This window comes from Bombyx mori, chromosome 20, assembly GCF_030269925.1.
Source record: "Bombyx mori chromosome 20, ASM3026992v2".
NCBI classification, from domain to species: domain Eukaryota; kingdom Metazoa; phylum Arthropoda; class Insecta; order Lepidoptera; family Bombycidae; genus Bombyx; species Bombyx mori.
Genome location: NC_085126.1, coordinates 12,245,359 through 12,259,707, shown reverse-complemented (window position 1 = coordinate 12,259,707; position 14,349 = coordinate 12,245,359). Strand labels below are relative to the sequence as shown.

The 14,349-nt window shown below is 40.2% G+C and overlaps 1 protein-coding gene across 1 annotated transcript in view; it reads left to right on the top strand.

The window, feature by feature from the left end:
• The window catches only part of LOC101738532 (uncharacterized), a 121,024-nt gene that overhangs the window by 74,346 nt on the left and 32,329 nt on the right, over positions 1–14,349 (top strand). The window contains exons 3-4 of the mRNA XM_062674426.1: positions 7,273–7,939; positions 8,663–8,906. Coding sequence (XP_062530410.1) covers positions 7,273–7,939; positions 8,663–8,906 — 911 coding nt within the window. The remainder of the gene's footprint in view (positions 1–7,272; positions 7,940–8,662; positions 8,907–14,349) is intronic.

Here is a 14,349-nt window from a genome sequence, read left to right as displayed (position 1 = left end):
CACACATAGAATTCCTGATTTCTTTTGATGGTATTTTTCACGATTCCCTGAAACATTTCAGGCGTCCGCTCCGAAAAATTGTATTTAATTTTAACGAAAAGTATTCGTCGCGTTTCAATGAAATTAATGTAGCATTATCTATATATTAATACGTGAAGCAAAAACTTTGTATCCCTTTTTACGAAAATTGCGCGGACGGAGGAGTATGAAATTTTCCACACTTATAGAGAATATAGAGAAGAAGTGCACAATGCTAATATTTTTTTAAAATAATGCATAAAAGATACATTAAATCAATAAATAAAACATTACACACACTACATACCATGTATTTGACGCACACACGCATGCATACTATTTATTGTCAAACTTTTGTTCTTGACGTCTGTTGTCAAATTGAGAATAGATTAAATATTGTTTGTCTTTATTAATATTTTTTATAGTGTAGTCTTGGCGAAATTTGTGATTATAGAAGTATAAAATACAATTATAATAGTGTACAAACTTACAATTCCAATTAATTATAGTCGAATTTCGACTACTGCGGGACCTCTAGTTTAAGTTTAAAAGACATCAAAGGCTGCATCGTTTGAGGTTCGTTGTCTTGTAACCTGGTACAATGCATGCTTTCTCTCAACACGACTACGTGGTCATGGATTCCATGCTTCGGATTGCGGTAGTTTCCCAAACCGTTATGTTACGAAGCCGAAACATATTCTTCAACAAAACAAAAATGTATTTATCATTTTAGTGAGTTTAAGAATTATCTTTACTATGTTACGTGAAGACGCAATGGAACACAAAGGTCGATTGGCGACTGCCCCGCTTACGTCAGTCCGTTAACCCCATGCGTCAGTTTTTGCATACAATGAGAATCGACTTGTACCACATTTTCATTATCTTTCAAAAACAGTATGGTAAGCAGGATCCTTTTTTATTAGAGCGCCGGAGTCGAACTCTGAATATGAGATTTCTGCACCTAGGGGGTGCGGTGAATGTGGGTTTTAACGGTCCGCAGATGTTAGGAGCGGACCGCGGGACCAAAGACGTTTTAGGGCCCTACCCACCAAACGACTCCCCTTGTACTTTCTCACACGACGTCCTATCTCCACCCGGGTAGAGTAGGGAGGTTCCCGCGGTAAACACTACAGACAAATTCGGAGTGCTAACCTGAGAACGCCCAACGGTCGTCGAGGCAATATTGTTCCATAATACCCTACTGTGTCGGAATTAGCTTGCCGGGTCGGAACTCGATACACCGCCGTCCGGGTTGCTCTTCTACTGTATTGTACGACAACGTCGCAGTCGCCGTCGCTTCGTCCTATCTTCTTGGTACCAGCGCACTGGAATGATGGTAGCCTGTGGCACAGCCTCGACCCCGACAGGTCGCCCCGTGACCATCACTGAAGGAGACTTCCTTCTCACAGGGGACGGAGCTGGATAAACGCCCCCTCTGATCCCAGGATCAGTGGCGGGGGCACTTGGCATGGTGCCAAGAGGGAAGAAAAGCGCTCCCTCTCCTGTTCCACCACCTATAGTAAACAAAATCCTAGGGTAGAGTAACCTATCGTTTCACTACACGCCCCAGGCTGTGACTTGACATCTAAGTCACAACCATCTCACGGCTATACCTCTGCTCTGGAATACGAACTTCATTCAATAGAATGCTCATCTACTTCGAGGCAGTCAACGTTCTGATGTGAAGGTCGGGGCGGACGTTATATAATTAAAAATTTGACCTAAAGTCTGAAGGTGAGTGACGGTATTCACGCTGTGATATCTATGAGCTTCGACAACAACTTAACTCTCCACGTAGGCCGTGAGTTCGACAGGCCGTGTAATGTGATAATAAAAGTAAGAGTATAAGTAAAATTCGATATAAAGGGCATGGTTGGGCCACTCCGCCGCTCAAATTCTATTAAAGCAAGGAATTTTTTCACTGAAACAGGTTCGTTCATATCGTACCGTTCGTATGCAATAAATCGTTCAGGGAAATGGGCAGGTCCCCCACGCAACAGCTATGGCTGGGAAGACCGATGTTACGAGTGTTATTATTTTTTGGTTCAGGGGTTTTTTGATTTATCACAACACGTAACCGAGCTCAAGAGCTCAGCTGGGAATGAAAAGTTTACTATAACTACCCTAACGCCTCGAGGTCCAACAACTCAGAGGAACCTGCTTCGTGAATGAATCTACCACTGAATCGCAATCACGACCTGCTGATGTGATTCGTTGAGCTCGGCTGGCCGGTGCTGCGGGCCAACTTTTTTTTTATCGCTTAGATGGGTGGACAAGCTGACAGCGCACCTGATTTTAAATGGTTACTGGAGCTCATAGACATCGTAAATGCGCCACCCACCTTGAGATATAACTTCTCTCAAGCATAGTTACAACGGCTGCCCCACCTTTCAAACCGAAACGCATTACTGCTTCACGACCGAAATAGGCAGAGTGGTGGTACCTACCCGCGCGGACTCACAAGAGGTCCTACCACCAGTAAATGCAGTTGGTTGGAACTTGTATTTTAAACATAAAATATTCTTTATATATACCCATATATATATGTGGGATGGTATGACGAAATCTAGTGGATATTTAGTTTAACAACAAAATCTTTTATTCTTTCAAAAAAATACTACATACATCTTCGTAACATCGTTCTGTCAATCTTATATCTGTCAGTTATATTTTCTTCTTTTAAAAATAAAACTCGTGTGCCAGTGTGAATTAACCAAAAAGTTCCGATCTTCCCACTCGGCCATTCCTACCTATTCGTCTGCCTCAGACGAATCAATCCATAATTTGATAAAATTAGCAAGATTAGTCGTATGTATCGGACCTCCTCCATTCCCAATCTTCAACTTTTAGTCGACCTCTCCTATAATTCTCTCTTATAATTTCTTTTTCCATCTTCTTTGGTACAGCGATAAAACTACTTCCATTCTTCTCTTTGTACAGTATTCTATTTTGTGTCAAATGATTCTGGTAAGGTACTTTAACCAACTTCTTGCAGTCTTCTTTTTCTAACTTCTTATAATCTTCTGTCTCTAACTTCTTGTAATGTTCTTTTCTTAATTTCTTGTAGTCTTCTTTGACCTCGTCCTTCTCTGCAACAATAGCACAAAGTGGTATCCTCTCTATTACAATACCATTTCTTGTAAACTTAACTTCGAATTCACGCAGTATGGGGTTGCCAATGATCAGCTTTACAGGTATTATATCATCTTCCACAATGTAAAATTTGATATCCGTAACAGCATTATCAATCTGTAGCTGAGTAGTAAAAACACCTTTGATAAGTACTTCTTTGTTAGCAATACCCGTAAGACGAACTTCTGAATTCTTGTCATAATTTTGGATATTATTTTCAATTTTTTCAAATTCTGATTGTATAATAAGGTTCGCGTCACTACCTGTATCGATAAAAGCCACCATCTCTGTTCCATTCAATAACACTTTCTTGTAAGGGATTTTTTCTTCTTCGTTTTTCTTCTGAATAATTAAAGACTTTTTAGCATCATTCTTACATTCGTTGCCCTTGTGACCGAATTCATTACACTTAAAGCATTTAATGCCCTTTGTACCGCCGGGGGATTGATGGTCTAAATCACCACAGTTATAGCATCTTTTAAAATGCGGTTTTCTTGATGGCGATGTGCCTGCATCTGCATTTACTCGCGGAACTGCCTGGTGATATGATTGTGTACTCATTTTCTTCCGAATATCACTGTAATCGTCCAGCTTCTTTCGAAAATCACTGTAGATGTCTAGCTTCTTTCGAAAATCTTTCAAGTCTGTAGCTCCATATAAAATTGCTTTGTTAGATTCAGGATCATTGATACCATCTATGACGTATTCCATTAAAGCAGCATCATCTACTCTTCCATGCATTGCTATTTCTTTCATAACTAAAAAATATTGTTGTAACGTTTCATCATTTTTTATCTTTCGTGAAATAAGGTTCTTGTGAACCTTAGCACTATTAAACTTAGGGCCAAATTCTTCAATAAGGGCTTCCTTCAAAGTAGGATAGTCTTTAACTCTACCAATAGATCTTAAAAATAGCTTTGCTGTTCCACCCAAAAGTTTCTTTGCATAGATCAATCTTTCCACTTTAGTCCACTTCATCAAATCAGCAACATCTTCAAATTCATCAAAAAACTCCAAAATCGGGTAGGTATCATCTCCAGTGAAAGGTGTCATGGACTGCTCCAAATCACGAAACGAGATATGCACCTCAACGTCTTCTCTTTCGTCATTATCATTATTCTTCTTAGGAGGCATTTTTTACTTTAGAAATAGTGTATAGATTTTTATGCAAAAAAATAATAATAATCGTCTCGTTGAACTCGAAAATAGTCGTCGTAGTCGTTATTATAATTTTCAGAATAAGTCTTCTTAAACAATCTTCAGTAAATAATCTTAAGTAATCTTCATAAGTTTGCATAAAATAACGTTACAAAAAACTTCATCAATAGCGTTATTTTTACACGTCTCGAAGTCTTGGATGCACAACGAAAATGCACTCAACTTATCTCTGTAGAAATTCGTCAATCCACTGTAATTTATCACCGAACGACATCCTGAACGGTGTCCATCCCGGACGAGCCCCCAAAAAGATGTGGGATGGTATGACGAAATCTAGTGGATATTTAGTTTAACAACAAAATCTTTTATTCTTTCAAAAAAATACTACATACATCTTCGTAACATCGTTCTGTCAATCTTATATCTGTCAGTTATATTTTCTTCTTTTAAAAATAAAACTCGTGTGCCAGTGTGAATTAACCAAAAAGTTCCGATCTTCCCACTTATATATATATATATATTTTTTTTATTGCTTAGATGGATGGACGAGCTCACAGCCCACCTGGTGTTAAGTGGTTACTGGAGCTCATAGACATCGTGACATGCGCCACCCAACTTGAGATATAAGTTCTAAGGTCTCAAGTATAGTTACAACAGCTGCCCCACCTTTCAAACCGAAACGCATTACTGCATCACGGCAGAAATAGGCAGAGTGGTGGTACGTACCCGCGCGGACTCTACCTACTACCACCAGTAAGTGCAGTTGGTTGGAACTTGAATTTTAAACGTAAAATATTCTATCATTTGTATTTCTAAAATTACAAATTTTCTTTTTACGAAACCGAATATTCTAATAAACTTAATATTTACGCGCGATTCCTCGTGATTAATTCGAAAATTTTACTATTTATTTTTTGTATAGAGTGTATTTTTTGTATTTTGTGTTCGTGTTTAGTTTTTATTTATTTATATTTGTTGGTTCACACATCCCATGTTCTTGCTTGGATTGAAGTTGTAACTCAAGTCCAGAGTCATAGCAACTTGTCTGCTACTACTCATATTCAGACATGATCACATCTTAATTGTGTACATAATAATATGTATAAGATGATCTGTGATCATTTTACTAAACTAATTACTATCCATAATCTCGTTTTACCATCGCAACGGTCCGCCACCGGAGTAAAGTTCATCCATACTACCACTGCGATCATCCACAGTGCGTTTCCAAAGAACTTTTGTTGCCACGCACCATCCGGCTATGAGCTCCCCTCCACGATGTTTCCCGAGCGCTACGACATGTCCTTCTTCAAACGAGGCTTGTGGAGAGTATTAAATAGTAGGCAGCGGCTTGACTCTGCCCCTGACATTGCTGAGGTCCATGAGCGACAGTAACCACTCATCATCAAGTGGGCCGTATGCTCGTCTGCCTACAAGAGCAATAAAAAAAGCAAATTTGCGAAACTTAACATTATTGTTTTTGATTTTTTTTACTCTCCGAGTGTTGACTTGTCCATTAGGTTTTTGTTTGCAGCCACTTGTTCTGGTCTCGACGTTCATTTCTACCACTAGGCCGTTGAATATGGCTCTTTAGAATATAAATGCATCTTTTTCGTGTATCTCAGGAATGTGGACAAGATAGGACTATTATAACAAATTACATTATTATTTTAGCATAATTGATAAACTACAATAATTTTATAAAATTATAAAATAATTATTGTAGGTTATCAATTATGTGTAATTTTCAGATGCCTGATGAAGGTCTAATAAAAGACCGAAACGTTGCTAAAATAATAATGTAATTTGTTATAATAGTCCTATCTTGTCCACATTCCTGAGATACACGAAAAATATTTTATAATAATTATGGACTACAATATTGATAATAATAAATGCATCTGTTCGTCTTGAGACAGCGTAAGGTACCAACAGCCACTCAGCATAGGAGTCCTATTCACCGCAATGCATCACGCGTCAAACGTTCAATCACAACATAGACTTAACAAAATCAATATCGTTAGAGAAAACATGAAGGTACACTGGTGACGGCATCTGTTACCCGCCATTATGCGGGTTTATGGTAATCTCTTGTAAAATTCTGACTCTTTGATAATCGATGGGCTACTTTTTGATATTGTAATATATTCCTCCTTTATTTTTCGTTTCGGTCGATATTGGAAATTATACTTAATGGAATTAGTTATTTCAATCTGGTTAGCATTTATCTTGTTTTATTTGAATGATTCGCGATCTAGAAGGTTTCCCGAGCTTGTAGACATCACAAATAGCCCGAAGCATGAGAAAAGAAATTATTGTAATATGGCCATTCTAATCTTTAAACAGGAACGAATAAAAACTTTCGGTAGAAGTATGTATGACGGAGACACCCACCAGAGCGGACCAATATTGTAGAAGGGTGCATGTGGACATCAGACGGGACTTGTCAATAAGCAGTTAAGGGCTACTGCTCCATTAGTGACATGTTTCAAGGAGGAATGCAAATTTAATTTAGTTTCTCGCCGGATCTCCTCAGTGGGTCGCAATTCAGTGAAGCACTACTCTTGCTAGGGCTAGTGTTAACAAATTCTCTTAGGTTGGACGGGTAGCTGAGCTCACATACCCGTCTGAACGTAGCTAAAATAGTCTCCTAGGCTACCATCGAATAGATACAAAAAAAATGCAATTTATTTGGACAAATATGTAATATTGATCGAAAAGACTAGACTTTAATCTTTTTTCTATATAGGAAGGAAAAGATTACTGGTAGCCCGAAGGCTTTCCAGTTTCGCCAGGACAAGCAAAGACACAGGCAGAAGGGGTAGGATTTGCTAACAGCTGCCTGAGCGTCTCCAGTGAAACCCATCAATTCAAAAGCAAATGCTTCGTCAATGAAAATACTAACTACCAAGATTATTCTTCGGTAATTTTTAGTTTTCTTGAATCCTTTAAATTTGTCAACAGGTTGTCGTCATGGGCAGCAGCACGACCTCGGACAAGACCATCAACACGAGCACTGATTCAGCGGCCACTGCCCTCACTTCCATCACGGGAACAGATGATTCCATGGACGCTGAGCCTGAACCTCCCGAGCTACCACACAACCCTCCAAGCCTCATCGACGCGGAACCTATCCAAAACCCTCCAAGCACCGCCCCGCCACATTACCACAGACCCCAAAATAGCTGTGACATCGACTCCCCTGCTTACACAAAACCTCAGTCGGCCACCGAGGTCCTAGACTCCCCAAGGCCAGGCCCAGCCCGTTTCATTTTTGACGTTCCACTTCCAGATCCTCGAAAAGCAGATAAAACGCGTAACAAAACCCAAGTGACACAGGTGGGTGCCTCGACATCCGTTAAAAATTCTTACGACCAAAAAATAGAACCTCCCAAAAGCCCTAAAATTACGCAGAACAAATACGAAACGCATTTTAATTTTGAACCCGACCCCGCGAAGAGGAGAGGCAGTGAACCTCGCGTGAAAAAGAAAGAGAAAGAGTATTACAAGGACGAAGTGGCCAAGTTACGGAGACAGTTGGAAGGGACGGAAGTCTTTGCGACTAGCAGAAGAAGATCTTCGACGCACCAACATTCTGTTCCACCGCCGTCTTCTAGGAGACAGTCCACAGGTATTACTTTATTTATTAGCTACGATGGGCAGCCTAGACATTGCATACCTGGTATTAAGGCATTATTTATGCCCACACATGATCACATCATTACTGAAGGCCCATCTTTTAAACATGGGATTTTTATTCCTAATTGCTTTGCTAAGTGAACATCATACCTAAAAGCCTTTGGTTCTGCATTCCGCAACATTTCTCCCCAAAAATATTAAGAATAGTGATAACCGTGCTCGTTTGAATGACAACCCCATCTTCAGGACTTAAGATACGCAATATCAATTTACTACAGACGAATGATAAAGAATTGGTACCAGTGGGTCCATTCACCGTTGTCCTACACATGCTCTAATGTGTACCCGGCCTATAACAACGTCCTCCATCCAACAATTCCAAGTGCGTAATTTCTAAGTAGTTATACAGGAATCTTCGCCTGGTCTATTTGTAGCAAAGTTCATCTGAGGCTAGCTATTTCTTTAATGGTTTTAGATATTAAACATGTTAATATGAAATGTAATGCTCACCACCTTACTGCCAATTTTGCCCCAAAACTCTAGTGCGTGTTGCTTTCTATCTACTTACATTAACTTACTATTTACAATAAGGGCTGTACAATAAACATCTTAGTGTTTTTTGGTAAATTTTAAAAATCTACCAAACTCTGAAATAATTATGCCAAATAAAAACCAAAGTCTATAACTGTATTATTAAATTATAACCCTTCGGCAGCAGCCCAGGTCCACGTCACAGCCAACCCGTTGGACTCAGCAGCTACCACCATCCCAGCCGGCAGGACCACCATCGTAGTCCAACAACCATCTCTGTCATTGGACTACGGAGGGTGCTCCACGTTCCTAGTTAGAGAAGGCGAAGATGGAAGGAGAAAAAGTAGGATCTGCACTGATCACCTGCAACAACTCCTTGACGTGACCAGCCAGTTCACGTCGGAAGACTTGCATGAGTTCGACAAGAGGTATGGCGCCCTTTATTTGTTAAATTAAAGAAGGCTATGTACAATTATATTTACTAGAGGTCCCGCAGTAGTCGAAATTCGACTATAATTAATTGGAATTGTAAGTTTGTACACTATTATGATTGTATTTTATACTTCTATAATCACAAATTATGCCAAGACTACACTGTAAAAAATATTAACAAAGACAAACAATATTTAATCTATTCTCAATTTGACAACAGACGTCAAGAGCAAAAGTTTGACAATAAATAGTATGCATGCGTGTGTGCGTCAAATGCATGGTAGTGTGTGTAATGTTTTCTTTATTGATTTAATGTATTTTTTATGCATTATTTAAAAAAAATATTAGCATTGTGCACTTCTTCTCTATAAATGTGGGAAATTTCATACTCGTCCGTCCGCGCAATTTTCGTAAAAAAGGATACAAAGTTTTTGCTTCACGTATTAATATATTTATAAATAGTTTGATAACTTTTTATTGAAAATTTGATTTGAAAATTCCAAATTATGAATAGCTTCAATTTTTTATCGTTAATGTCTATAGAATTCATTGAGAACAAGATTACTTTAAATGATCCAAAAATTATATCAGAGTTCCCAAAATAAGGCTTTTTGCCTACACGAATCCTTTGTAAAACTTCGTAAGTTTTCCGGAAAGCAAGTCTGTGAGCATATGTGGTCGTTCCCATAGTACAGGGTATCATTGTTAGGGACCAGCTGTCGTGTGTGATTAGTCTCTAACTAATAACATATTTACGTACATATTATGTATGTAAATATGTATACAATCGTAGATCAACAACAGTTCTTATTACTCTGCATTTTATTACGTACAGTAATTACAGCCAGCAGTGGACACGAGACCGGGTTACTCGTTTGTAAGTTCAAAACAGAAAACTTTCGACTGATAAAAACTCACCTCATAAGTTCGACACTTGAAGTTTAAAGAAAGTTGCAAGAAAAAAGCGAGCAGCAATCTTTCTTTTTTTTTTAACAAAAGATAAAAGGTATCTTTGAAGATTATTCGGCTCATTGTCGCGGCGCTGCGACGACTAAGAAACTTTTTTAATTTCAAACGTTTTTTTACTCAGAGCTTTTTACGGGTAACTTCATTTTTCACAGAAGCTTTTCATGAGCTCTCATAATTACTGTAGCTTTTCCGAAATTCAAATTCAGTAACAGCAATTATGAGTGCGCGTGTTTGCTGACATCGCGTTCATTATTGGCTTCAATGGTGGCGAGGGCACAGTCTACCAGTGGTGACCATTCACCGTCGCCCATCAGCAACGGCAGGAATAGGGTTTAGTTCCTCAGCGCCCTGACCTATCCCACATACTAATGCTACAATGATATACAATTATCCCACCAAAGGGTTGCAAGATTAAAGTGGCAGTGGGCAGAACACATTGCTCTTGCATTGCTAGAATAGACGGCCACTGGAGACAAAAAGCTCTCGAGTGGCGACCGTGGATCGGAAAGGGCAGACTGGGTAGGCCTCCCATGAGGTAGACCGATGACCTGCTAAAAACTGCGGGAGCTCATTGAATTCAGGCTGCGTAGGACCGGCAGGGGGCTATGTCCAACAGTGAACGTACTTGGACAGAAAAAAATACAATAATATTAATATGTGTCTTTCCTGATAAAGGCACTAGGTGGGCTCGACACACAAAACATGTTAGACTTTCATTTGGCTTACTGTTTAACGACGGTCGCCTATCTCATTGGTCTCTGGTGGCTCTGATAGTACTACGCATTCGGATTTTGATTTTGTTTGTTGGCTCGGTATCCTTGTAAACAGTTGGAGCCCTACATACGGCCCTACGATCGCGGGGCTGGCAACAACTCTGTAATATCGAGAGCTCCGTGCTTATGAAGATCGTGGTAAAATACAATCAGCCGCTAGTAGATGTAATCGTGATCTTAGTGCTCCTATCTCGCAAGCGTGGTTCCGACCCCAGTATATGAAGACGTGCCTATTGGGGCTTGGATGTGGGAAGGTCAAGTCGACAACTCGTTGATTGACGGACTCCTGTGCCCACATCTTCCATGTAAAGATAAATCAAATTAGAGCCTCTAAGATATTTGTAAGTAAAATAACACTCACTGAATTATCTTGTGTCGTGTCTAATTCGTTTCCCTGTCAGTCGTTGGTGCGCCCCGCTGAACATACTAACGTTTCTTGTGTAAATAAACGTAAATATAATTAATTAGAAGACACAAGGTTATGTTTATTTATTATATTGATTGGAGAAGGAGTTTACAGCTAACCTAGGTCACGGGTCACTGGGCTCAATAACATCAACTCATTTCAATTGTATTGTGAAACGGCCGTTCCACACTTCGATTCAGAATCAACCTATTGCTAGGGCCCGTGGTCTGCTCCCAACATCAGCAGATCGTCATGTCCCATATACCAATATTGATAATAATCGTCTTTGGCGCGGACAGCTCGTAAGAGGTTCAGCTTCCTGCCCGAAAAAAAAAAGGAGGTGATCAACCAATTCTTAAAGACTTACAACCAGAAATTAAACATTTTTGTATTTATTTTTTTATTGCTTAGGTGGGTGGACGAGCTCACGGCCCACTTGTTAAGTGGTTACCGGAACCCATAGACATCTATAACGTAAATGCCGCCACCCACTTTGAGATATACGTTCTAAGGTCTCAGTATAGTTACAACTACTGCCCCACCCTTCAAACCGAAACGCATTACTGCTTCACAGTAGAAATAATAGGCAGGATAGCGGTACCTATTCGTGTGGACTCACAAGAGGTCCTACCACCAGTAATTACGCAAATTACAAACGTTATTCCTTCACCGTGAAAGTCAATCGTGAACATTTCTTATATACGTATTTCATTACAAAAATTGGTACCCGCCTGCGGGATTCGAACACCGGTGCATCGTTCAACTCGAATGCACCGGACGTCTTATCGTCTATGCCACGACTTACATTTTAAATTATTAAATTAAATTATTTGATTATAATAGTTTTAATTTGACTACACGATGCTATACGTTCATTGTGCAAGTCATTCGTAACCGCACGACACTAGTACCTACACCGGGCGTCTTACTCGTTAGGCCGCGACAACTTCACAGAACACAGTCCTTCCACGCATTCCTTCTAGGAGCTCATCGACAACTTGTATAACATTATGCGGAAGTCTCTATTCTATTCCTCTATTCTGTCTCTCTTCTCCGAAGATTCTGTCTCTAAAAAAATACGTACTTAACAAATGTTCACGATTGACTTCCATGGTGAAAGAATAACATCGTGTAATAAAAATTAAACCCGCAAAATTATAATATGCGTAATCACTGGTGGTAGGACCTCTTGTGAGTCCGCGCGGGTAGGTATCACCGCCCCGCCTATTTCTGCCGTGAAGCAGTAATGCGTTTCGGTTTGAAGGGTGGGGTAGCCGTTGTAACTATACTGAGACCTTAGAACTTATATCTCAAGGTGGGTGGCGCATTTACATTGTAGATGTCTATGGGCTCCAGTAACCACTTAACACCAGGTGGGCTGTGAGCTCGTCCACCCATCTAAGCAATAAAAAAAAAGCAGACTGTTTCATATCCTTCACATGGCTTATTGTGTTTCCCGTAATATTATTATTCGAAGCAACATTAATTTGAAGTCTCGCAAAACAATTACGAATTCCGTAGCTACGTTTGAGTCGGGCGGGAACATTTTGACAGCTGACATTTGTCAAAAACAAACACGTGATCCCGCTTCGTTAGCGTGCGGGTTATTTTTTGTCGTTGATGTACAAACCGTCTCACAGCCGACCTGTTTTAAGCGGTTTTAGGCTTTTAAGGAATAGGCATCACCACATCTGGAACGCTACCTTGGGTTTTGTATCTTAAAATCCATACATAGTCCGTCCTAAATTCTATTCTACTTGGCTTTTCTTAAATAGTCATTCGATTCAGAGCTACCTGTAAAATTAAATCCGCCCTGGACTATCGCGCGTTAATGAGAACGGTATGGTTGGCAACGGCTTGTCTCTGGCATTGCTGACGTCCATGAGCGACGGTAACCACTTACCATCAGGTGGGCCGTGAGCTGGTCTGCCTACAAAGGTAACACATCACCCAACACATCTACTAACACATGACAGATCGTTGACGAAGCTAAGTAATGACGCAACCTGCCCACTTGCGCCAATAGGGTCCGCCGCACGGGCCCCTAAAACAATTTATTTCCTCCGCATTCGTTATGAAACAACGCGACTTTTATAAAATTCTCAGAAGGTTTCATTCTGGTAAAATAAATTACATTTCCAAGTTTAAGTACAATTTTCGAGATAATTTTTTCGGTAGATAAGAAGAGGATTTCAAAAACACAATTTATTTATTATGAGAGCCTGCAGCAAATACATACAACACGCGTCGATTACAAAAACTAGAAGCCAATAACAGTTTATGCAAGTAACTTAATCAGATTATGTATAATGAAGAAATCTAAATGATTGGCGTGTTTATTAACATCACTGGCTCCTCGCCACGTGTCGGCACCGTTGTGGAACACTGACCACACACCTTAAGTACCGATCACCGTCCTCGCCGAACCCATCGCTTGCGACGAAGGGCTCGACGAGTAAACTAACCCATAGACACAGCCCACTGAGTTTCTCGCCGGATCTTCTCAGTGGGTCGCGTTTCCGATCCGGTGGTAGATTCTGCGAAGCACTGCTCTTGCTAGGGCCAATGTTAGCAACGCTTCCGGATTGAGCCCCGTGAGCTTACCTACACGTCAAGGCGAAGCTGAAATAGCCTCTCAAGGTTATCAGCATAGGTAGGAATCAAAAAAAAGGATACTCTGGAAGCGCGTACCTGAACCAATTTTGTTTCCCGGGTTAAAGGGTACCAGCGCCAATCTAACATCCATCTTATGTTTCAAAGTGAGCGGCGACATTTACTCTGACAGATGGGCTCGCCTCCAGATGGACCGCCAGCTCACTCACCATTGCCAACAACTATTAGAGACGTCCAAAATTGTAAAATATCTAATTATAAAATTGATTAATTCGTGTTTCGTTTCCCCTGTCCTGGAAAACACTCAATCGAGTGCCCAATTTCGTCGGATTTCCGTTTTTATTTCCGTCGACGGCAAGTTTCCTTGAAGCCGTATAATTTAAAACATTGTTGTTAAATGACGTCCTATGTAAACGTCTCGATCAGTTTGAGAACGTAACTGAGAGAGGCATCCGTTTTTATATTCATTTTACATTCACGATTGATTTCGGAAAAATATATCTATTGTCTTCCAGTCTTGCTGTGCTTATTTCTATTGCTATTAATTTCCTAGAATTCTGCAGGACCTGTGGTGCGGGCTTGCTTTATAAAAGTATATATATATATAAGTCGGTATCGGTGAAAAGGATATTGCTCACTACAGAACCGAGTCCGCGCGGGTGGGTACCACCGCCCTGC